Genomic DNA, 25,290 nt, shown 5'->3' on the forward strand with positions numbered 1-25,290 from the left:
GGTGAGGGAGACGCACAAACACAGGGAGCTAATGCTGCGCTGATGGAGAACAAATCCACAGACATGCACACAAAATGCACTAACATGTGTGACGCCAGACACACACACACACATCTATAAATGTAGTTTATGGAAGTACAGTTAATTGCTTCACACTTTTACGATGACGTCATACATATTCATAAGGTATTGTTACTAACAACCAAGAGGCTGCCAAGGAGCAACGCCCTCCTCTGCAGAACAGCCACACGTGACCTCGCAATGTCATTTCTTTCTCTCTCTGTGTTCCGCTAATTAACCTCTCTCCACTTCCATTTACTTTATCAGCGTTCAGTACACTTAACCGGCAGTATCAGTGCTGTAGCGGGCCGGCTCCTCTGGCTGTTCTCATTATCACCGCCCCCCCCTCTGGAAGCCCAGCGGGAGCCCAGAGGTGTGAGAGCGGCTCACGGGGGCGGCTGGAGCGGCTGACAGGCTGCAGGCCCCGATGGGTCGGCGCTCTCTGGGCCCTGGTCTCTGCCTCAAAAGCCACTGTGTCCCTGTCTCCCACACTCCAGAACCACAGATACATAGATAGATAGATAGATAGATAGATAGATAGATAGATAGATAGATAGATAGATAGATAGATAGATAGATGTACTTTATTGATCCCAAACTGGGAATTTCCTATGTTACAGCAGCAATGGAAACATAAAATAAAATAAAATTGAATAAATCCACAAATAAATACAATAAAGACTATATACAGTAAAAAAATAAATAAATAAATAAACATCTAACAATATGGAACATACAGCTGGTAAATATGAGATGGTAAATGTGAAATATACAGATGGTATGAAATATATAAGATGGTTAAAAAGCATATTTTTAGCATATTTTTTTTTTGGTATCAGCAGCATTTTTAAAATAGTTTGACTGATTGACCAACTTGTTTTTAACCGTAAGATAAGGTTTTTGTTTTTGCTAATCACCCTTCCTCTTTTTCATCAACACCCTGCATCACACTCAAGGGCAAAGCCTCAGTGCTCTTGTTGTGTACTGTAAAAAAAATAAAAAAAATAATAATCCTATCTTAACAGGCTCATTTAGGCTGATCCCCACAGGCAGATTTTTTCACTTGTAAGAAAAACAAGATTTAGAGTCTGAACATGAGACCAAAAGGCCCGCGAAGATGGAGTTTATTTGCAGAGTGGTAATTAATTTTGGCGCTTCTGCGGAGAGAAAAGGACACTCGAACTGGCCAGACCAGACGAATTCTTCTCACACCACCCTCCGCTGCACAGCTGTCTTACAAGCAACTCCTCATTTCCCTTTGCAGATCTTTGTATTTGTTTACATCTCCATGCTGTTCTGTAGTCAATACTTTCTAAATGAACTGTTTGGAGGCTTGGCTTGCTGAGCCTGTTGGAGGATGTTGGCACCTTTAGAATCAATCAAACAGCTAAATCTAAATCCGTTGTTCTCCCGTTTTTGTCACTAGGCCTGTATATCAGCTCTCCATGGGTTACAGTTGCCTTATTTGTCTTATTTCAGCCCCACTGGAACTGAAGGCAAATTCATCATCAGTGTACCTACTGTAAGTATACACAGTTTTGTGCATTACACTGTTATTTGCTATTGTTCAGTTTCATAACAACCACTTTGTCACTGACTGACACCGGCCAGCTCCACTGGAGTGAAGGGATTTCAACCTGCAACTTTCAGTGATAACCTCGTCTGTCCAAACTTTAGGCCACCGCCATCCTTCAACCCAACCCACTTCCTATCAGTCGAACCCCCGCCCCCCTTCCTCTGCACCCACTGACCAGCTCTCTGCACTCTCCCAGAAAAACCTGTTCTCACCATGCTGACTCTCTGCAGACCTGTCCGTGTTATCTGCACGGGATACTGGCACGGGAACAGGCCCCTGGAGAAAGCGCGTGATGGGTTACTGGGGTCTGGTCACCTCTTTGGAGAGTCTGGGTAAATATAGTGTGAACCTGGAGTCTATCTGACACAGCAGCGCACAACACTCCCCAGGCCCAGAGGAGACCCATGTGGGACTGCAGGACATGGTGCCAGACTGATAGGGACTGTGAGAGGCTTAGAGGATAATTCAACAAGCTGAATTAAGTAAACAACTTGAATGCAAAATGTGCCTTAATTCAAAACAACAAGCTCATAAAAGTACTTATGATTCAATATTTTTTCAACCACAAACTGTGAATAAACAAGAGGAGTTTAGTAAGCACCAACTTGTATCTTAACTCATAGGCAGGTCCCTGTCTTTTTTTTTTTTTTTTAACATTTAATTTCTTCACTCCTATGCTATCTTATTAATAAAATGGTTATTATTCAGCAACAGGTAACTATTGTGTTGACACAAGGCCAAGAGCTTGCATTTTGTAGAATGTATATGTTGTAAATGTTAAACAAAAGCATTAGGGTTGATGACAGTTCTTCTAAAGTGAAAGAAAGAAACTCAGAAGGCAATTTGACAAGTGGCAGGAATGCTGTCCCTCTAAAATGTGTATTTATGCAAATCTGACACACATTTTCTGAACTCTGTGATTTTTCACCGTCTCCTTTCTACATGACAAATATGGCCAAATTATGTGACAATGTGAAAGCAAATGATAACAAATACGTTGTTGAATGTCGGTAATCCCTTTGATTAGGTTCCTTATCGCAATTTTGAGGAGATAACTGTAATCTAATGCATTTTTAAAGAACCTTTGCCAACCCTGGCACTGTATCCACGGTCGGTGGCAACAACCTCAATAAAACACACACTCCAGCAGGTTTTTGCTTTTAAATCAATAATGAGATATCAGATGAATGTTGTTATTACTGCGCTGACACGAATCCTCTGGTCGGAGGCGCAGCCAAAGAAAACAAGAGCGGGGTTACGGAGCCAATGACAAACTGGGTTATGATTCAAACTGCGCCGAGCTCTCCGAAGAAGAAACCGTTTTATGACATTTCTGAGGAATCCCTTGACGTCAGGGTTGCATGACAGGGCGAAGAGCATGTTGAGAGTGAGACCGGACTGAGCCTAGTTTGTGTGTGCACGTGAAAGACAGGGAGAGACGGAGAGGGAGAGAGAGAGAGATAGAGAGAGGGAGACAGACAGAGAGAGAGAGAGAGAGGCCTTGTGGTGACTCAGCATATCATGGTCCACTGGGCCCGTATGACCTCGTTCGTCAAGTTGACACTCTGCTCTGTTTCTCCTCCTCTCTCCTGTGATTCACAAGGAGATTGCGAGAAGTGGAGAGAGGGGGATAGAGAGGGGAGAAAGAGAGGAGTGTGACAAATAAAGGAAGGGGCACGGGAAGAAAACAGGGAGGAGTGGAGGGAGGGAGGGAGGAGGAAAGAAATAACGTTGCGTGAGGAGAAACAGCACTGCTGGCGATGAAGGGGAGAGAGGGAGAGACTTTAGGGGGAGAAACAAGAAAACACAAATGACAGGCAGACATGTAAGATAAATAGATGTGTGAGAGAAAGAACACAAGCAGGGAACGGGGAGGTGAGATAGTGAAGGATAAACAGCGAAAAGGTGAAAGGAGAGACAGCGAGAGAGAGAGAGAGAGAGAGAGAGAGAGAAAGAGAGGACTGACCAGTAAACACAGCAGCAGCACAGACATAAATTCTCTCAACACAAGTGTTTAAAAGTCTGTGACATGAGGCAGCGATGAAAACCACCGCTTGCCCGGCGTGCTGTGAGTTGTGAACGCACTGCACGCTTGTTGCTGTGTTCATTTTATTAACTCAGCCACTGTGACAAAGTCATGCTTCAGAGCTCATAAACACAGACACAAAATGTACCGGCAGCTGCGCACATCACAAAAACACAAATATATCACTGTATGTATTTTTTCATATGAAATCCTGCTTGCAAATCTTTGTAGTATTAGTAGATTCTAAATGGCTTTTTATAGATTATCCCCTTTTGACAAATTGCAGGTTGCTGATTTAAGAGCCTTAAGACACCAATGACAAAAAAAAAAATGTGGAATGAGCACATTATGAGAACCATGCACACTCAACTATCACATCCATTTTGTGTTTTTTTTTTGTACAGAAATTACAAATGAACAAATTATTTTCTGGCTGATTATAATGAAATAGAGACTGGGGGGTTAGGATTAAATAAGTTTTTACTTCTTCCTACTCCTTTTCGAGCATGTTAATGATGATAGATGCATTCTTTATTTTTATTTTATTTTTTATTTTACTTTATTTTTTGGACCTTTGTTTTCTTATTTACCTTTATTTAGTATTATCATTATTTTGTTTTGTTTGATTTTACTGCTGTTTTTATGTTCGAAATAAAGATCTCAATTCAATTAAAATACATGCTAAATTCCTATTTTTCATCAGCTCAGTCTGAACATCCTCACCTACACTGACCTTAGTGTACCTCTAACAGTCTTGTGAAACTTTGTACGTTGAGGACTTGTGTACCGAGAGAGGTGATGCAGAGTGTAATACATTATCCTGAGGTAATTAAATCTCAATAAAATGATGGAGAACGTCTGAACGGATTTCAAATTAAAACACAGCATCGCTAACAAAATATCTATTGAACTCAAGGCCATAGCCAAAATCCTTATGGGGGGGAAAATCAATCAGTGCACCCAAGGTGAGGACGAAACTGGATTATCAGTCAAATGTTTTGTTCGTTTTACAGCCTCGCCTGTGCCTCCTCAGGCCACAGAGTGGTTGAGAGGAGAGATCTCATGAAGTGGCTGATGTAAGCACAAACATGTGGAGACGCTGCCGGGAACCGAGCAGGCCGAGCCTGTTCTGTTCGTCAGCTTGTTTATCAGAGTGTAAAAATAAGTGTTGCTCACAGCCCTTCAAACTCCACACTGACAAGCTCCTTTTCTTCTGCTTATACAAGTTCCTCAGCGACGGCGTGAATGTGTGTGTGTGTGTGTGTGTGTGTGCGGGAACACCCCAAGCCTCTGGCAGGTGGTACTGTTGTGGGTTGATAAAAGCATGGGCCCCCTGCTCCCCTCTTGCACCCCCCGCCTCCCCGCCCACCCTGCACAGGAGCAAACAGCACACACAGCCTTGATAAGAAGCATGGCTCTCACACACATGCATAAGCACACGCACACACACACACACCCCACGGGACTTTCAAAGAATCAAGACAGGTTGATCTGGACTACGGTTTTGTTTTGAATACAACACGCTGCGCAGTGATGACACACTCTACAACACACACATGTATGATTTGTGTGACTTGATGTGTTTTAAAGCCCTCTAAACCCTAAATAACAATGTTTTCCTGTATCATTTCAACAAGAACAAACAAGTCAGGTGGCATTTTAAATACAAATTTTTTATTTATTTATTTATTTTTTTGGTATGGCTTCTTTGAAAGGTCTGTAAAAGACATTTTACTGAAAAAAAAAAAAAAATCTACTGGGCATCTTTCATCCAACCAGTCAGGGGGCTACAAATGAGCATCTAGTTGCTGTGCACACAAGAAAATCCACAGATATGGTGACAGGATTTAAAAAAAAAAAAGACTAAGAAATCATATCTGTGGATCTACAGGTATGCTTCCGCAAGTAAAATGACTTCAGTGCCACAACTATAGTCAACAAAAAAAGCATTTTTTTTTTTTAACTTAGTACCTCCTATAAATACCGACACATAAATATTGTAATTGTACTTAAAATGCTATACATGAATGTCCTTTTGAGAGAAATAGTTTGTGACAATCTTAGCTTAACAGAAAAGAAATAGAAAGAAAATAGAAAAATAAAGAATACACTGGTGTTCGAGCTCAGTGTCAGCTACCTTCCAATGTCAATACCTGGCGCTTTTTGTCCCCATTGCCCACATACTGCATATGATTATCTACATCCATCGAAAATCATCAAGACCCAAATGAGCCAGATTAATGTGTCTTGACAGCTGGAAACAGTCAGGCAAGTTAGGATGGATCTTGGTACTGTGGGTGGCTGGTGTGGGGGGAGCGCTTATGGAAAGAAAAAAAAAAGAGGAGATTCAAAAAGGAGTTTTATTAAGGCCTCTTTAATTTAAAAAAGAAAAAAAAAGAATGAAAAAAGGGGATGACTCCCCCACAGTCTTATACTGAAACTTTCCATTTTGTCCTTTTCGTGAACTGAAATCTGCTGTCAGTGAAATCAGAGTCGCTGTCATCCTCTTGTGTGGAGCTGAACGCTGGGGTTTTGTTCACGGCCTTGTCCTCTGCCTCGGCGTGGACGGAAACAGGATGCGACCGTAGATATGCTGGTAAGGTTGTAGCTTGTGGCTCTGTGCCTTCCAAATCAACACCCTGTTCGCACCACCAGCGCCCACCTCTGTCTAACCCCAGTGTCCTAAAGCAGCAATGCCCTTCATATCCGACCCCACGCTCAGGAGCTGCGGGGGAGGAGGGGGTACACGTCCCAGAAAGCTCTCCAAACATCGGTATGTACCATTGACATTCATGACTTACACTGACTGAGCCAAAAAAAAAAAAAAAAAAACATAAAAAAGATAACATTGATAATAAAACGGCGTACAAACATTGACAATGACATTAATAAAATAATAAAGAATAATAATAAAAAAATTGAAGTGTCAGCTTCTGTAAGCCGGTGGAAGCGACCACATATTTTATGCCGTTTAGCTTCCCAACCTGAACCCTGACAGTCCTAATACCCCTCCCACCCCTCGACCCCTCGACCAATGAGGAAGGGGCTCATATCCTGATGGTGTAGTGCAATAGTCCCACCCTTTTTCCTGAAAGCCCCTGCTGGCGACGACGACAGCAGGTTCAACCCATACAGGGCATCACCCCCATCCTGGGTCCAAAGCTCCACCGTCACCACCGCTGCCCTCTCTCTCCTCCCTCCCCGGCTCACTGCATGCGGTCTGGCTGGACGTGCTGTTGTGGGGCGTAGTGCAGGAAGGCCGGAGCTGGGCCGGCGGCGGAGGGGAGGGTGGGGTGGACAGTGGCCGGGGCTGTGGCTGCAGCGGCTGGGCCGGCGGAGGCCGTGGGACTCGGGGCGTAGCTGTAGCCGAGGAAGCCGGCCGGGGAGGCAGCATAGGGGTACTGCTGGTCAAAAGCGGCCTGGGCATACTGGGTGTAGGCTGCGCTGTAGTCCAGGTACGGGGTGGTGTTGACAGAGGTGGAAACCTGAGTGGGCAGGACCAGGCTGGGCTGGACAAAGGCTTGTGGGTAGAGATACTGCTGGGCCAACCTGGACACAAACAGACAGACAGGCCAAACAGAGGGGTTAGACATGGGCTGCAGCTCCAGAACAAAGACCCCGCTCACACTAGGTTTTTCGTGTGATCCGATCAAAGGTGGGCAACTCTAAGAATAGGTGTGAACGGTGTCCAATGTGTTTTCGAGATGCATTGTGATCCGATCACTCACACCACCTTGGGAGGCGGTTAGAGAGGCCCTTGTAATGCTAATGCATCCTGGTACGCCCCCGAAAACATCGGAGGACCACATATTTGCTTAGGAGGTGGTGTTCAGTAAAAGGTTTGTTAGAATGAACTGCTGTTGGTATGTAATTTAAATCTGAATGAAGCTGTGTTGGCAGTGAGATTGTGGCGTCTGCCAGGTAATCATATAAATAGAGTAGCTTGTGAATGGGCCAGAGATAGGGAACAGAATAGGTGGGGAAAACTGGGAAGACAGTGAAAGCATGGGATATAAAAGTGAGGGGGAAGAAGGGAGCAAGGATGGAGTTGGAGTACACTGCAGAGCAATTAAAGGCAGAAAACAAAGGAAAACTGTAATTCTGACGGTCGCTGGAGATGCATTTGAGACACACGATAATGCCAGGCGTAAACAGCGATCTGTCTTGGCTGTGCACTTGTGATCGGATCACCCGAGACGGGATGTTAAAACCAAAAGTGTGAACAGGGCCAAAGAGAAATCCTAAGGTCTGGCTTCTGTTGTTTACATTGTTTCCCACAGGGCTAGCGTGTCCCGAACATAAACTCTCTGTAGGTGTTCTGAACTTACCGGCTGCAGCTCTCTCAGACTGCCATTGCTAAGACTACATAACAGACAAAAGGCAGAGGTGGTTAGGAAGTGAAGGTGACTCAACCCTCCCTCTGTGTCAGTTAGAAAAACCTACAGAACCTGTTAGGTAGGGCCCCCCTGAGAGCGAGGGAGGGGGTGGGGTGGGGTGGAGGGGGGGGTAAATGATAGAGACAGCCGTTACTGGCAGGTTTTCAAGCTCAGGCACCAGCCGAGTGTTTTAGCAGCTGCTGCTCTTCACTCGCTGAGAACACTCAAACTCACATACACACGGACGGACACACACACACACACAAAAAGGGGAAGTATGCGAGGGCAGTGGAGAAGTTGTAGACACCAAGTTCCCTTTTGGTGTGTAAATCTCCCGAACGATCGCAGGTGATGCTGCTAACAGTGACGAGGGAGCTCATCAGGTTTGGTGCCAGCCTCTGCCAGGCCTCATGGGCTCACTCTCAGATTGCTGATTAGGGCTGAGGGCTCTGGGGACTGTTCTCTCTCTCTCTCTCTCCTGCTGTCTACACTTTGTCACATCATCCAAGGAGAGCGAGCGGGGCCGAGGGGTGGCGGGGGTCTATTTTTACTAAGGGCTTGGAGTATTTCTCCTGTGATGGAAAAGGAGGCTGTGCTTCGACAAATTTCTCCTGTGTTTGTTGCCCTCCGGAGGGCTAAAGGGAGGGAAGGCGATGGCAGAGAGGACAGGACCCTGCTCCATGTAAAGGGTGATGTAACGATGACTGTTTTGAGAACCTTTACCCTTGATACTACAGCTGGGAGTGAGACATCCACAGAGACACACACACACACCCTTAGACAAAGACAGAATAGTCACAACAAATGTCACTTTGACTCACAATCTTCAGCTGCATCTCAGTACTGATAAAAAAAAACAAAAAACCTTTCTTACTTGGACTGTATTTAAGTATCAGTCTTGAATTTTTTCCCCCCCCAGATCAGTGTCTAGGAGAAGAAAAAGACTGTAATGGACAAGTAATGAGAGGCAGCCATTAAGACAACACAGCAAAACATGGAAGCATGCATGGACAGGGATGTCGTCGCAGATGGGCGCATGCCCATGTGCGAGCACACACACACACACACACACACACACACACACTCAGACACACACACACACCCTTCTCCAACCCCCAGACCCCTGCTTTAACTTCACACAGGAACCATAGTCACCACTACAAACCCCAAACCATGCCATAAAAGGGAAAGTGTCACACTGCAATCAGCATAACCTCTTCAGTTCATATCACACACACACACACAGGGAAAGATAAAAGGCACTTCAATCCATCACGGCACACCGCACTGCACTCTCAAGCCATTACTGGCACCTTGGAGAGGGGCTGGCTGTGGGGGAGCAGACTTATTCTGTCAAACCCTCCTCCGGACTAGTCCTGCACTGTGGGCATCTTCTCCTCCTCTGCTGGTGCACTGGTCAGCTGGTAGCACAGAGTAACCATGACAGAGGGTTGAGATAGGAGGACGGTAATTATTACTGTTGCCAATGACATGGAGGGCCTATGGTGTCAATCAGTCAATACAGAGATGGGATCAGGAACACAAAAAACAGGAAAAATGTCATCTGTCTATTCAAAAAGAATGGGAGTCATGTGTCCAAAAGCCCTGAAATCCAAAAGAAAAAAAAATATGTGATGACATAACACACACAGTCAAATCAAAGTAACAGGGCTGATGACAGGTTTAGCCGAGTAACCTGCTTAAATGACCTGCTTTTCAAGGCACATATTCAAAGAAAATTAGCAGTGCAGAGCCAAGTTAAAGAAGCCTGCTGTATTTTGCAGAGACATCTGCCGTGCGTGGGGGCCGAGTGCTGTGGGCAATGCCTTGAGCACATACAATGAGACTACACTGACATGTAACTGGTAAGCATAAGCAAATGAAGGCAACCCCCACCCACAGACACCATCTACACTTTGCCCTCACAGTGCTACCGAGCTACTAACAAAGAGGCATTCACTCTCACACACACAGCATTCAAAGATGACCATACATTAATGCTGTTAGGCATACGTAGCCTACATTCACTGACATGTATAATGAGCCTGGCCTCTCTATAGCCTTGGCAATATGTGCTGCCACAGGCAGTTTGCCTTGATCTAGGCTTAAAATCATGTGACCTTGCAGAGGCAAAGAGCATAATAGAAGATAATGTAAATAATGTAAGCCTAAAGGGCGATAAAGAGAAATGCAGCAATCCTATTCTACTTCTTGCTCTATACTGAGAGACGGAGAGGTTGACATTTTATAGACATTTTTCTGTGCATCTATTTAAAGAGAGACTGATGGGCTGGGAACAGAGGCAAGAAAAAGTGAGGAGAGGCGCAAGATCTCTGGACCATAGGGACACAGTGCCAGTGCATTGTGGGACACTGGACAGGAACTGTGGATGATGGCCAGAAGATCAGAGGTCAGCTGGTTTTGTGCTGACCGCCAGTGGATGTGCGTTTGACACCGAGCCATTCTGGGGAGAGCAGCCCGAGAGACTGGACAAGCACAATAACCAGAATTAGTTTGATGCTCAAATGAAGGCAACAGTGAGCATTCATCAGTGAAACGTATAGCAGCGGTAGGATTTAAGACAGCCTAATCTGAGAGCCCAGGCTATATTCCTCATCGGGCAGCTAAATATTTCTACAAGATAAAAAAAAAAAAAAAAAAAAAGCTCTTCAGTGTGTGACTTCTTGCTGCAACTATGAAGTGTGCAACAAAGAGGGTGCTGCTTGGGTCAGGGAATAAAAAAAAATACCTGAGGACCCATTATTCCTTCTTTTCCCCTCCACCAGCTCGGGCGTTGAAATATAAAAAGGGCTGTGAATATTCTTTCAAAGAAGGATAGAAAAAAGGGTGCTTTATTTGACACCTGTAGAGGTGTGTTTCCCAGTGAGCTTAGTGCCTCATTAAGCATTGGGCTTTTACAGAGCCCCAGCATACACCCCCAGACACCATCCCCCCCCTTTTCTTAAGTCCCCACCTCCCCCTCCCAGTCTCACAAAGGTGTCAGTTTTCAGCGTCTCCATCTGACACCCCAGTAGGAACAGAGCTGTGATGGAAGAAACTAAAAGAGAAAACAAAACCCTTCAACTGATAGAAAAGAAATAAAAAGGCATAGGCCTACATACGGCATGGGAGAGGGGCAGTGTAGAGGAAAGCGGAAGAGAAGATTCATGACGGAGAATGAAACTGCAAACGCATTGACAAGACTGCTACCCTTCCCCTCTCCTCCCTATCAAAACAATGTCCCTGGCCTCAGTGACCCCCTCTAGCCCTCACAGTTCACAGCATCTGCTGACCACAGCTATGCTAACTCACTCTCTCTCACACACACACGCACATATCAGTCTAAACTGGGCACACCACCTCCACACAATGGTCCGCAACTGCTCAAAATCCCACTTTATGCGATGTCCTCACACCATGTTGCCAAGGGCTTTCGGGGCGGGAGAGCGGCTGAAAGAAAGACCACTTGTGTGCTCTGCATCTTAGGGAGGCCTGTGTCTGTCAACCAGCAGATAGAGAAACCTCAGAGGCAGGCAGACAGGTGCTCTGTGTGTCTCTCTCCCTCTCTGGGGCGGTGGTCATGGGAGATTAAGAGGGTGTAAAAGGCTGTAATAAGAGCCAGCACCTGTCAAACACATGCCACCGAGCAGCAGCGCAGTGCGCCATGTTTCAAACCCTTGGGGCTCCGGCGCCACCCGTAGTTACTATGGTAGTAGGAGTGTGGACACAGGGACTTTCCAGTGACCACCCCACCCAAACTCTTGGAACATGATGAGACATGTCCCTGATGGGTCTGGAGAGGACTGGACCCCTGGATCCATCACTCAAGGCTACTGCAATCTTACAGTCTTATCTCTCCTCATTGTCAGTTTAAGCTCTCAGTTGAAGTACGGTTTGTTTTCCAGGATCCCCTTAAGCTCTAGACGTATTTATTCTTTGTTCCTGTACAGAACCCTCAGAGTAACTTTAATCTATGTAGTATGATAAATTATCACAAAATCACCATTGTTTGGATGGGAATCTGACTTAAGTAAGCTGTTTGGAGACACCGTGTTTCATTCAGGTTGAAAGACTGTGACACCAGTTAACCTCACAGTAAAATATGCAGTCTGGTATCCTCTGCTGTGTAAACAGTGTCATGTGATTTTTTTTTTCAGGTAATACTGGGTGAGACAAAAAACAAAACGTGTTAAACCCGCTTGCTCAGTGTAAAAACGTGGTATTAGTCTCTTGTGTTACTCCAGAATGCAATTCATGACAAACCGGCTGACAAAACCACTTCATAAAGCTATCTGAACCACTCAGGGTATTTCAGTCGTGCAGACAGACTGGAGCTTTTTGTTTGCAGAATATGAATGGCTGTGAGCTGCAGGGGGTCACAGGAGTGACACTGCTCCGGTGATATGGTTATTAACTGCTCAGCGGAGCATAGGTTACCCCGTCCAGGCTGTTTCTACAACACAGCCATTTCTAGGGAGATTTCTCTGTGAGCCCGCTCAGCCAGGTGAAAGCATCAAGAGTCTCCTGAAGCCAACAAGAGTCAGAGGTTCTCCTCTGTTATGCTCTGACATTACAGCAGACATGTTAACTATTTCCCCAAATGCCTGTACAACTCAAATATGCTAATAGAGTACAGAGAAACTGACATGTACTATCCAGGGGCCTTGTTTGTCAGAGAAATAGTTGCCTAGTGACTTTGTGCAGGGGGTAATACAAGAGAACACAATAAGGGAGTGCCCACTCCCGCTCGCTTACCCATACTGCCTCTGGATGAGTGCTGGGTGAATGGGCTGCACTCCGATGGATATGCCTGGAAGACAGGAGGCCGGCTGTCAGACACACATTTGCATTTACAGAGGAGGACCAGAGAACAATGCACAGAGGGCATGGAGAAAGACAGAGGCAGAGCCTGTCTCAAGCCGAATATTACCAAAAACAAATAGCAAACATTTCTAAGACCATGATACACAATACTAAAAATATGCATGCATTTGGGAAATCCAACTTTATTTAGTGTGTAAATAATAAAAATTATAAATTATAAATAAGTTGTTCTCACCCATGTTGTCCTCACCTGTCTGCATGCTGCGGGGCTTGGCACCCAGGTAGGCCAGGTTGACGTTGGCCTTCCTCCCGTCGATGATGGGGTTGGGGTCCTTACAGGCCCGCTCTGCCGCTCCTCGGTCTGTCATTGTCACCTGGTGGCAGAGTCACGCTCATCAACAAGGTCTCAGAAGGAGAACCAATTTCATCTCATGTCACACAGACTGGCTGAGCCGCTGCGGCTGCTGCAGTCAGGGTCACTTCGACCCTCTAAGCAAAGAACAAAACAAAACAAAAATCTTTGAAATGGAAACAGAATGCTCTAGCCTATGATCATAAAAGCCCACTATGGCCCTTACACTGCTGAAATTCCTTTTCGCTGAAGGAAAAGGAGAGACTACAAACAAAACACAAATGATTAGCCACTGGGAACCGCCCACAACAGTAGTAGTGAGCTAGCCAGCCATTTGACAGCAGCTCAGCCACAGTCAGACCTGCTGAAATATGGATCTGCGAAGAATAACAAGGAGCTTATCCAATTAGGGACAAGATATTAAGGAGATTGTTATTAGTCCACCCCTCCTCTCTCCCTCCTGGCATTAGACAAGCCCTTCTGTCTTGATTGCCCTGCTCTGCCAACTCAGAGGGTTCAGACACCTCTGTGTGTGGGATGGGTGGTGAATGTAGGCCACGTTTCACATTGTTTCAGAAGACATTTTAAAAGCTGTGCTGCCTCTTCATACTGGATGGATCCAGAACAAAGCCCACTCCAGGGCCTCTGTTGTGAACACACAGGAAGAACGAGGCTGTGTTTACACTGCGGAGAGCCTTGCTGTGGGGGATCTACTAATCCACCTCTGGAGTGTGTTTAAAAAAAAAAAAGAAAAGAAAAGAAAAAAAAAAAGGTAAGCTTGGCTCTGGCGGACACCCCCCTTCTTCCCTCCTCTGCCAGCTACCTCTCTGACTGAAACGCTCAGCAACAGGATTAGCAGGTTGCCCCATCGGTGAGACGAAAAAAAAAAAAAACTCCCAGTGGTTGCTTACTGCTTGGGCTGTACTCTGTACTGCAAGGTGCTGAGCACTTCAGCACGTGTATGTGTGATATGTGTGTCTCTCACTCTCTCTCAGGCCTGAGGCATCACCCACATTGCCCTGAGCCTGTTCAACCTGAAACACGAGACTCAACTCGGCGTCCGTTTGACACCAACCACATTCACAGGACAGTTTTCCTTGAAGTTTGGGAGCTGATGTGTAAACACCGAGTGCAATTGTCTTACAATTCCGCAGTTAGAAATAAACATGCACACATAACAATTTTCCATTCCATCTTTGGCCTGCCAGCTACATTAGTGCTGATGCGTCTTTCCAAGCTTCTGGTAAATATTTGCATTTCGTGTGCTGCTCCTGTTCTTTGTGTCAAAGAGAGAATGGCCGTCTTTATCTGGCTGGACCGGGACAGCTCACCTATCAGTGGAGACTCAAATCAGACATCAATCGGTTTCTTCAGGGTCTTTCATCAATTACACATCCATGGTTAGTATGTACTTTCCTAGACCTCTAACCTCAATCCTTTACTATGAGCTCAGAAGGCATGCAGCTTACAGACTCACTGGGTCCAGCCATCAGATTATATCTTTTCAAAGTTAACTATATTCTCCTGTTGAAGCTTGTAAAGTCCTCAGGTTCAATAAAAGACGGGGTCAAAGGGAAGCTGAAATGATTCTGGGACTAGCAGACAGCCAATTAACTCATCCTGGAATGCCTTCCTCAACAGCCAAGATCTGGTGCAAATCATGTTATGGCCGACTGCTCCAGTCCTTGACAATGGAGGTCAGGCTGTGCAAGGTCGACCTCCCTACTGCTCCAAATTCACCATATAAAGCAAGCAGAAACTGCAGACTGAGCTGCACACACACACACACACACACACACACACACACACACACACACACACACACACACACCTCAGAACTGATAAGCCGGCTGTTCAGGGGGTGAGTTCAGGGGACTGACTACATTGGGGGGTTTAGGGGGGACATCAGACATATGTTGAGATATAATCTTCTTAGTCACCCATCAACTCATGTGATCCCTCATCCTCATTAAGCTAAAATAACAGCCAGCAAGGCAAAAAAGAGAGAAGCTGTGCATTAGTGCGTTTAAAGCTGCTGGGGTGAATGATTAATTTTGACAAGTATGTGAATGATTACCGGATGTTGGAGATTCAAGTTTAGCATCTTAGGGTCTAGCACATATGACGGAAAATAAAACATTGTGGCCGCCGCCGCCTTTGTAAATCGCACAAACAGCAATACAATTATAAAATGTTTCAATGTCCATAACCTAGAAAAGGCTAAACTGTGTTTTGTTTATGTCTGAAGTTGTGAATGAGCGCAAACACCGAGACAATGTGTCAATCTCATGACAGACATTAGTGCGTGACTTTGTCTTGTGCTACTTACAAAGCCGTATCCTCTGGATTTGCCGGTCTGCCTGTCCGTTATCACCACAGCCTCATCTATGTCTCCAAAGGCCTCGAAATATTTTCTCAAGGAGGCATCGTTCGTGTGGTAAGGCAACCCGCCCACAAAAATCTTTGTAAAAGTAGTGTCTTTTTGAATTGCCGTGGGATGCATGACTTCGTTCATGAACTGGTGCAGAAGCATTGGTCGGCCGGAGGAGACACGAGACCAATAACAGAGGAAAAATGAAAGAAGCGGCTCAAAAACGTCCTGGCATCAATCAGGCAGACACAGTATCGCAGGAGAGTGTGTGCTGAGGGTCTCCTCGGCTGCTGTAGCCCCCTTTGTGCCGCGGTCCTTAAAGTTGTGGCAACCTGATGACATCTACGGCTCTCACTGCCTCCACTCCCGCAGGTTCGTCCACACTGGTTGCTTGTTTGTCTCTGTGCAAAAATGTTCCGGGAGCGTTTTATACTTCAGGGCACCGGCCGCGCCCACGCTCAACTCCTGGCCAATCAGGAGGCATTCCGAGAGCTAACTTGGCGAGAAGCCCCGCCCACAGCCGCTCTGCTGCACCTGCTTTTGTCCTTTACTACACAAAGAAAAGCCCCTACTGTACAGCAAAAAGCGCGGCTCCGCCACATGGCACACTGTACTACTGTAATGAGGAAGTAATTGTCTCGGCCACAGGCTTGATGTAAACTTTCACTAACTAAACAGACGACATTTAGCGTATATCTATTTTACCTTTCTGCCTTTAAATAACCATGAGATGTAACCTAGACACCATACTTTCCACTTGTGCACTTTACATTGCAGGTTTATGGTTGTTTTGCGGCAAATCCAAGGTTAAACCAAAGCACCACACTGGATACCACACCAAACAAACAAAAAGCACTTGAGACTTAAAGTGTGTTTGTTATTCTCTGCTACAACAAGAAATGGGCAACAAAGACCCCAGTGGTATAGTGAGTTTGTAGTGACCTTAATACACTATATGGTGTTTTATATACATATATGAACCATGGTATTGCTTTGATATTCCTGTAGGAACAATGTGTACAGTATCTGTGGTAGTTTGAGAATATGCCCTATACTGTGATGTCTTTAAAAATTCATCAAATCATAAATATATTATAGTTTGATGTTATACATATTCCCCAAGAGATAATAAAAAAAAGTGTGACATGGTCAAAGCATGATAAAGTTGTATGAAGCTGACATCTACCATATCCTTTGAAAAACTTATTAGCTCTTTATTGTAGGGGCAATATGAAAATCCTAAGGCATAGCGTTATTGTAGGTCCAGCGTTGACAGGCACTCCTTTTTATTAATTCATAACAATATATATTATACATTGCAATGAAGCCCCACCACGGCAGAGAACCTCTTATGATTTAATTATAAAGAATAATGTTTGGCACATGTTATACAGGCATGGTAACAAGTGAGAACTGGGGCTTATAATTTTTAATTGCTCAAGAGGTCCTCTACATGTTGCTTGTGTAGGCACTTTGTATCTTTGATTAGAAAAGTGCTATACATTTTTTTTTATTATTTTCTAGAGGAGGTGAGGTTCTCTCTAACACAGAGGTGAAAGGATGGGTAAAGGTCCAAGGTCCTAAGCAACAGGTCAGTCAAACAGTAAAAAAAAATCTGTGTAAATACCAAGTGACTGATTGCTCAAATGAAGATTATTCTCTCAAGGTCTAGTGCATTAGACATGCTGGAACAAGTAACAGTGCATGAGCACAGTGTGAGATCAGCCTTGCCTATGACCATGCCATTACTCAAACTGGAGCACTTTATATTGCACCATTTCTATTTTCTACCATTTTGTTCAATGCTTTAGCTGAACCTTTTTTGACTCAATGACTGTGCCGACTTCCAGCTGGGGTGATTCAAAGGAACGGGGGTTAAATAACAGGTATCACACATTAAGACTTTACAGTGAGAGACAGCAGCTCAAGACGACTGGAACCAGTGAGGCCCCGTGAAAGTCGAGGGGAGCCAGTGGACAGTAGCCAATAGGGAGCCTTCCCACCCTCGGTGCCTTGGTGCTCCACTGTTAAGTACCCAGGGTCAGGCTAACAGTGAGGTGATACTCTAATGACCTCAATAAAAGGGCATTTAATTCACACCTTGTCCTCTATGAACTGGTTCACTTCTCACACATGGCCTTTGTAGCTGCCCACGCAACTTCATTCATATCCTCCCGATAAATCCCCTACCTCCAGCTCTGTCAAAAGGACTTACCTGGATGAAGAATCCTACTGCCCTGCTTTGATCCTGTCTGGCCCGCTTGCCTCCCTGACCCCAGCTCTCAGTGTCTCTGCAGGTCACTGAGGCGAATACACACACACACACACTGAAAGGCAGAATGCTCCACCTGCTGGTGACTTGGGATTGAAACACGCAGACACGAAGGCTCATTGTGATACAGTCGTTGTTCAGTGTTATCCATTTGATTTTGCGGCGATTCCAATGTTAAGGAGAGACCCACATGCATGAAGAAAGGAGTTGTACAGCTGGAATATGAGATCGTGGTCTAGTAGTCCATGGTAAAGCATGCAAAATACAGTTCCGCCAAGTAAAGTCCCCAACAAACACATATACAGTGGCCACAACATTTTTGTTTTTGTTTTCTAACGTACTGACTCCCTCAGGTTGGAATAAACATGTAAAAATCTAAGAGTATGCGCAATGTTATTTATTTCACATTTCAGTTTTCAGTTTTCAGTTTTCGAACTACACCACGGAGAAACAGCAAATCAAAAGAGAACGTAAAGTCTTTGGAAAGCTGTGTAAAAAAATAAGGAGCTGCACACAATGATAAAAAAACCCAAAACATCAAGATGAATGACAAATTAACCCCCCTGATGACCTCTGAGACCAATTGTCACGCAGCTGTCATCAACGCCGGGTTGGATAGGCCCCTCTGATTGGTCCATGCACAGTATGCAGTGTCACGGCATTGGTCCAGGTGTTTGCCGAAAGGAAGGTGTCTCTGTCTTGAGCGTATACACACACTAAAGCAGCAGGTCTTCCGCGTTTCCCCACAACTGATGCGACTTGGCACGATGAATCTAAAGACAGGAGGGAGCAGTCAGTCACCAAGAGAATCTTTATGAGGTTGTTTTGTTTATTTCTGAAAGGGTGTTCTTGTCCCTTTCAGCACAGAGCAATGAGTACAATCTCACTCGAGCAGAGAACACATAATCAAAACATTACCTGCAAATCAAGCCAATTCATAATAAATCTTTGCCTTTCCAACGTTACTATCCAGTATTTCCTCACCAAATGAATTTCTCATGAGTGTCTGCTTCAGCAAATAAGTTACAAAGTGCTTAAAATTCTTAGCGTGTTAAGGAATGCACTGCAAAACCTCACCAGCTCAGACAAAATACAATTCAAATGGGTGTAAAAAGCCAGTAGGCTTTTTCGTCTCAAAACATTCCTGATTCTACAAGCACAAAGGAAGCTTGTGTACACTATTACAGCAGAAACCAAAAAAGCTCTCAAGGACTTCACTCAAGTCATTGGTACAGCACCACTCTGATGGAAAATGACTATCTGTACCGCCACATGGCAGTACTGAAATCCTCAAAATCCTCACTGCCCATATCCCTGCATGCCAGGGATAAAAGGATGCCAAGGAAGGCCCCGCAGCAAGAGTCACAAGGGCAATGAGGAAGTGGGGCAGCCCCGTCCGGCGACCACGGTCTCCAGGATTAAGGACAGCGGCTGCCCTTCTCTCACCATTTCTTGTTCCGAGGCTTCAGCTCCTCGGCGGCGTTCCTCAGGAAGATGTAGTTCTTTTTCTGAGGGTTGTAGTACTCGTGGCCCTGAGGATACAGATGGAGCACCAGTTAGTGACAGTATGACAGGGATCATTATTAAATCACAAAAAAATCATAAAAACTTGCTAATTTCGGCTAACTGGTACATTTACTTTTAACAGACAACGCAGTCAACAAAGTTCAAATGTAAATTACACCCCTTACCTTTGACCAGTCGTAACTGGAGGCATAGGCAAAGATGTTGCCGTTGTTGTTGAAGCAACAGGCTGTAATGGGCTGGTCGAGCTGCTCCGAGGTCTTCAGCTTGGTGCGAGCGTCTTTATCCCAGAAGCTGAAGCGCCCGTCTGAGCCCACAGTGGCCAGCGTGCCGTGCACAGGGTGGAAGGAGATAGCATTCACCTGATGGAGACGTGAGAACAAAATATTAAAATATTAAAATTCCAATTAAACCAATTCCTTTCAAATTATGTCATAACGCATATGCACAAAATTCAGTTTCATACTCAATTCATCTATGAGATACTGTCAAATGAATATGTATTTTAACCATCAGCAGTCAGTCTTATCCAGAGCACCACTGAATGAGTGTCTTACACTTACACTGCTTACAGTAGTGTAAGTGTGGATTTTGTATCTACCACTATCTCTGATATAAATTTAAGCAGCGTCAAAATCAAAATTATTTGATGATTAAATCCATTCATTAGTATGGTATGTTTATATTCTAATAAAGTTTCAGCACATTAAAATCTCATTTTAATGGATAAGAGAAACATTCCTCTCACAATATCAAGAGTTTCCCAGCAGGGCTCAGAGTAACTTACAGCGTAGATGTCCTGTGGAGTGGCTGTGTTGGTTCCATTGGACCTGTGGCACTTGAAGGTGAAGTTGTCTTTGGCTCTGACAGAGAAACACAAATTTTCATATTTTCATTCAGGCCTTTGCTGGCCAAAATTATAAACAAAGGAATATGTCAATATTCTTTTAATAATGGAAATGTTTCAACTGTGAGCACGAGTCACACTTGAATGGATTACAGAAGGACACAGTCATCTCACACCCACCCCCACACACAAAACCCATTCACTTGTTAGGAATGTGTTATTAGAGGCACTCACGGGTTTGGAGGGTTGATATAGTGGATGGCCACTCGGCCCTCAATGCTTCCCAGTGCAAAGCCGGTGGGCTTGTTCTGCTTGTCCTTAAATATGGCGACACAGCGGTGCTGCAGGGTGAGAGCACACATGACATGGTGGTCAAAACCCATTCATGCGTAAATAACATCCTGCCTTTCAAATGCTGGCTTCATATATGGCATGGTATCAAGGACAATGAATCAGACTGTACACAAAAATACAAGCATAAGAGGCATGACATCTCGGAAAAAAATTAAAGTAACAGAGGCAAAGACTAGGAAAAATGGTTTAAAAAAGGAGGAGGAGGAGACTCCAGAATGATTCACCTGATGTTTAAGAGGAGAATCTATTCTACGAAACTCTGAGGGCTGGTTCTCCAGCTGGTAGACGATTAGGCCTCTCTCAGCTGTAGCCACCACTGCCATAGGGTACACCTGCACAGAGAGGGGTGACGGACATGCAAAACAACATAAAAAAAAATCTACTTGTTCAACTCTCCAGTCAGCAAATGTTGAACTACATATATTATTCCTTATATCCACTTACAACATCTGCACAGTAGCATCTCTCGGGCATCTGCAGAGACATCATGGGATTGGGAGAGCGAGTGTCCCAGAACTGCAGAGGGAAACAGACAAGCAGACATGTTTTTCAGTGCTCAAGTTAAGCACTATGTTCCTGAGCAAGTGTTTTCAAAGTATGTTCACTGTGATTCAGGTGTAGGCAACTAAATGATTACACTGCAGATCATGAATGATTTTTTTTCCACTTAAGACTGAAAGGAGGTGTGATTATCTGACAATTTAAAAGCTTTAGGTTTGAAAGTATTTGGTGTCATCAGTGTATGTGCAATTTCATTCATATGCCTCAACTATTATAATAAAAACAAATACAAAGCTATAGTTTGTCTGGACAGAAACTCAGTTTTAGTGATCAATGTTTGAAAACTAAGTTTAATTTGTAAAAGCAGATCTTTCAAATAACAAAGACTAAGGTAAGGTCTGAGTGAAATGACTAGGCTCAGTCTTGGAAAGTTGCGTACAACTAATTTAAATATTGCTTGTTTGTTTTAGGGTGGCTGTAACAACATTCAAGTTGTTATCCATTTCATTTAAATGCAAAGCATGTTCAGCTAATAACATCTGTGTGTAAGTGGCTGTTGTTGGACCTTCAATGTTTTGTCCCAGCTGCCGGTCATGATACAGCTGTAGTTGGGTGCTTTTATCCAGTGGATTGACTTGATTGGACCATCATGCTGTGAAGAGAAAATAGGATGGCTTTAAGATCATTCTATTTAATTCTACAAACCACATGGTTGAACTGAGGGGTGTCATTCTAACCTGTGCGATCTGCATTGCCTGGTTGCTGTTAAGGTCCCACATCTTGGCTGTCTTGTCACATGAAGCTGTGAACACTTTGCTCCCATCCTGCTCAAACAGAACAACATATCATACAACGTGATATCGCTCAGCAGATAGCAGACTTCTGTAATAAAGGTGACAACAGGACAAGTGATGAATTAAGAGTCTTACATCGCTCCAGCACACATCTAGCACCGGGCCAGTGTGCATCTGTTGGGCCTTGGGGACAGTCTGTCCATTGTCTTGTACCTCCCAGCACCGAACCTAGGGTCACATGATAAAGTGTCTCTGTGCTCATGCAATAAAAAAATAAAAACATATAGCCTGTGTAGGAATGTTTATTTAAAAAGGAAACCAACTTAAATATTCATTCATCCATTCATTTTCCAATCCGCTTATCCTCATAAGGTTTGCAGGGGTTGCTGGAGCCTATCTCAGCACTCACTGGGCAGAGGGTCCATTGCAGGGCAGACAGACAAACAAGCACATTCATGCATGCATTCACACCTAGGGGCAATTTAGTATATCCAATTCACCTGACCTGCATGTCTTTGGACTGTGGGAGCAAACCAGAGCGCACGGCAGAAACCCATACAGACACAGGGAGAACATGTAAACACACACACAAAGGACCCTGGGTGGCTGGTCGGGAATCCAACCCAGGACATTCTTGCTGTGAGGCGACAGTGCTAACTACGGCACCACCGTGACGCCCTGTAACTTAAACCTAAACATATTTTCCATTAATCTAACCCTCTCCACAAAACGCCTGATTCTCAGCACAGCCCCCCACAACTCTTATCTTATGGAGAACTAGCGCAAGCATCCTCCTAGGTGTTTAATCATCCATTATCTTGCACCCACTTCACCATTTTCAATATACCTTTGAGGTAAATGATAAACTTGCAATTCACTCACATCGTTGGCCCAGGATCCCCCAATGAGGAAGTTCCCTGGCATGGTGGGAGGACTGAACGCCAGGCAGCTGATGCTGTCATCTGGTGGAGAAGTCACCTCAACATCCTGCAGTGCAAGTCAGGAACATCAACATCAACAAGGGCTGCTGAGCTAATCATGACGCTGTCAGCTGAACGGGTGAAGGCACTTTTTCTATTATTGGTGTTGAAGGGGTGCAAAACTACTATGATGTGGGAGCCGAGTCATGCTTTCAGTCCGCTTACCTTCATGGGATTATGGCTATCTGTCGTTGTGCTTCCAAACACACCGGTCCCTCCTGTTCCAAAGCCGGCGCTTGTCCCAAACAAACTCATGGTGGGTTGACGTCGGGAGAAATCTATGCCTGAAAGAAGAAACACAAGCACAACGTGGCAGACCTAATTTATATTTTTAAAGTAGGCTCACATCATGGTGCAAAAATCAAACTGAGAACATTAAGCCACTGTAACTTACTATAACCTCGTGTTGAGTGATGTCGCGATATCATATCATTATCTACATATGAACATGAAAGATATGAATATCTCAAAAGGTGGGTGATATCAAATTTTGGGTTAACGTTAACCTAATTATACTGTTTTTTTTTTTGTTTGTTTGTTTGTTTATTTTATTTTGGGGTTTTTTTGGGGGTTTTTTTGGGAAAATTATTAATTTTCACTGTTTCCACTGGTAAAACAATACTAAAGCACTATGTTTAAGCAGAGGTTGTAGCAAAATGTTTGATTGAATTTGCTTTTGAAATTATTTTAATGCAGCCTAAGACCGCGATTGGTCTGTTCTGACCAAAACAATATTTTAGAAGTATGCTAACTGCATTTTCTACATCCAGTTGGTATCATTAAACTGTGTTTTGAAGAAAACTTAATTCTCACTGTTGCCACACTTAAAAATTCAAGTAAATGGGAGCCCACAGTGATATCACATATCGTATCGCTATCGAGATATCTGACATAAATATCGAGGTATCTCTCTCTACTGAGGTGGTCCAGTAGGAATTACTCCACACGCTCTTCCAATTTTTTGTTGCTCCAAGTACCGCGTCCACGCACTGAACTTGGAAAAACTGCTTTTAGCTTCTCTGCAGCTCACAGCTGGAACATTTTGCAACGTGACCTGCAACTTAAAACATTTGTACACCTCGACCAGTTCAAATCCTTGATTGCTGATTATTTTACTCATAGTTGGAACTGCTTTTAATTTTGTCCCTGTTTTATTCTGTTTTATTTCCCTGTTTTATTTTCTTTTAATCCCTGTTTTATTCTGTTTTAATCCCTGTTTTATTGTGTTTTATTCCCTGTTTTATTCTGTTTTAATCCCTGTTTTATTCTATTATTTGCTATTTTGATTGTAATTCCGTATTGTTTTTATGGTTGTTGTACATTCGGCATCATTGCAAATGAGGGCTTGCTCTCAATGATTCCCCGAATCCAAATAAAGGTTGAATGAATGAATGAATGAAAAAGGTATGAAATTTGGTCCATCTCGTGCGGCAGCGTGTTTGTTTTTAAACCGTCCAGCAGGTGCAGCAGCCGCTAACGGTCGGTGATGCTAACAAATCGGATTATTAGTCGTGACATCAAGCAAGCACTTCATGTCACAACACTGGGTATGTCACTTGGTTCATGTCACAGGGCCAATTAAATGCCAATTAAATGGTCATATTATCGGTGCCAGTGTAGGGACGACAGAGAGCTGTGCTAAAGGAAGCTAAAAACACTTGACAGGGCTAGCGTTTGTTACCGCTGCAAGCTCCCCGGCGCTAGCCAGCTAGCAAACGCACCTTATTAGCGAAGCTGGGCGTAAACGGGGCATTAGCCAAATAATTGGACATTTAAAGAGTGTCTCATAAGCCTGTCTACTGTACCAGCTATTATTTGAGTGGCAAACCGAGGAAGGTGGCTTGTACGTTTCAAAAATTTCCATTGTGGCCAGGGTGGATGAAAAAGTTTCCTATTTAACAGACAACACATCCTCTAACACCGTAACTAAACACTAAACTGCACATTTTTCTGCTTTAACCTAGCCTTGTGACTACGTATAATATACATACCTCAAATGTGGTTGTGTGTACGACTCGATAAGGCAAAAAAATTGACACTATTATTTGGCGCTACAGAAATGTGGCGTTTGCTCTCTTGGTTGAGTCGCTGACTGATGACGTTTCTCTGGGGAAGAGAAGGGCATGCAGAATAAGAAATGGCCACCTGGAGGCAGTGCACGACAGGTGTGTACACTCAAAATGAAGTCAGTGCAAAACTAAGTCAAGACCATCACATTCATGCACATACACTCCCAACTTACAACATAATATAACATTTTTTTGTTTTTTGTTTTTTGTTTTTTTGGAGTCAGTTTGGCTCATAAGTGTCTGTTTTGTTGGCATCTGTCCATACACAAAATCTAAGGTTACAACCTATGAAAGAATGTTTGTAGTGGTGATCAGTAGGGTTTCACAGTGTAAGATACATACTGACTCATATAGGGAAAAGACA

The 25,290-nt window shown here is 44.2% G+C and overlaps 2 protein-coding genes across 4 annotated transcripts; both read right to left on the bottom strand.

Annotated features, from left to right (window-relative positions):
* Window positions 1-5,314: 5,314 nt before the first annotated feature.
* LOC115359078 (RNA-binding protein 38-like) lies at window positions 5,315-15,982 on the bottom strand. Of its 2 annotated transcripts, none has more exons than XM_030051372.1 (4): window positions 15,544-15,982; window positions 13,113-13,236; window positions 12,794-12,848; window positions 5,315-7,211 (listed from the first exon to the last, which is right to left on the bottom strand). In XM_030051372.1, the coding sequence occupies exons 1-4, from the start codon at window positions 15,745-15,747 to the stop codon at window positions 6,869-6,871; spliced, it is 726 nt and encodes a 241-aa protein (XP_029907232.1). In that variant the 5' UTR covers window positions 15,748-15,982; the 3' UTR covers window positions 5,315-6,868. The 2 variants fall into 2 exon arrangements, with proteins under 2 accessions (XP_029907232.1, XP_029907231.1); XM_030051371.1 differs by having other exon boundaries at window positions 13,098-13,236.
* Window positions 15,983-17,973: 1,991 nt separating this feature from the next.
* On the bottom strand, window positions 17,974-24,966 carry rae1 (ribonucleic acid export 1). 2 transcript variants are annotated; one of them, XM_030052500.1, is made up of 13 exons: window positions 24,849-24,966; window positions 23,023-23,141; window positions 22,760-22,864; window positions 22,013-22,105; window positions 21,821-21,907; window positions 21,649-21,735; window positions 21,027-21,098; window positions 20,807-20,914; window positions 20,463-20,569; window positions 20,169-20,244; window positions 19,549-19,743; window positions 19,304-19,389; window positions 17,974-18,630 (listed from the first exon to the last, which is right to left on the bottom strand). In XM_030052500.1, coding segments are annotated over exons 2-13 (1,107 nt in total). In that variant the 5' UTR covers window positions 23,113-23,141; window positions 24,849-24,966; the 3' UTR covers window positions 17,974-18,629. The 2 variants fall into 2 exon arrangements, with proteins under 2 accessions (XP_029908360.1, XP_029908359.1); XM_030052499.1 differs by lacking the exon at window positions 17,974-18,630 and having other exon boundaries at window positions 19,300-19,389.
* Window positions 24,967-25,290: the final 324 nt, after the last annotated feature.

This window comes from Myripristis murdjan, chromosome 5 (assembly GCF_902150065.1).
Source record: "Myripristis murdjan chromosome 5, fMyrMur1.1, whole genome shotgun sequence".
Taxonomy (NCBI): Eukaryota; Metazoa; Chordata; class Actinopteri; order Holocentriformes; family Holocentridae; genus Myripristis; species Myripristis murdjan.

What these genes read in the sequence shown, in the direction of transcription:
- LOC115359078 (XM_030051371.1), bottom strand. Translation starts at nt 15,747, where the DNA reads ATGCTTCTGCACCAGTTCATGAACGAAGTCATGCATCCCACGGCAATT. An exon ending in GACAGGTGAGGACAACATGG is followed by an intron (nt 12,849 to 13,097) that starts GTGAGAACAACT and finishes CCTGTCTTCCAG; the next exon opens with GCATATCCATCGGAGTGCAG. An exon ending in CTCATCCAGAGGCAGTATGG is followed by an intron (nt 7,212 to 12,793) that starts GTAAGCGAGCGG and finishes GTTTGTGTCCAG; the next exon opens with GTTGGCCCAGCAGTATCTCT.
- rae1 (XM_030052499.1), bottom strand. Translation starts at nt 23,112, where the DNA reads ATGAGTTTGTTTGGGACAAGCGCCGGCTTTGGAACAGGAGGGACCGGT. An exon ending in GGGGATCCTGGGCCAACGAT is followed by an intron (nt 22,106 to 22,759) that starts GTGAGTGAATTG and finishes ATGTGACCCTAG; the next exon opens with GTTCGGTGCTGGGAGGTACA. An exon ending in TAGATGTGTGCTGGAGCGAT is followed by an intron (nt 21,908 to 22,012) that starts GTAAGACTCTTA and finishes CTGTTTGAGCAG; the next exon opens with GATGGGAGCAAAGTGTTCAC.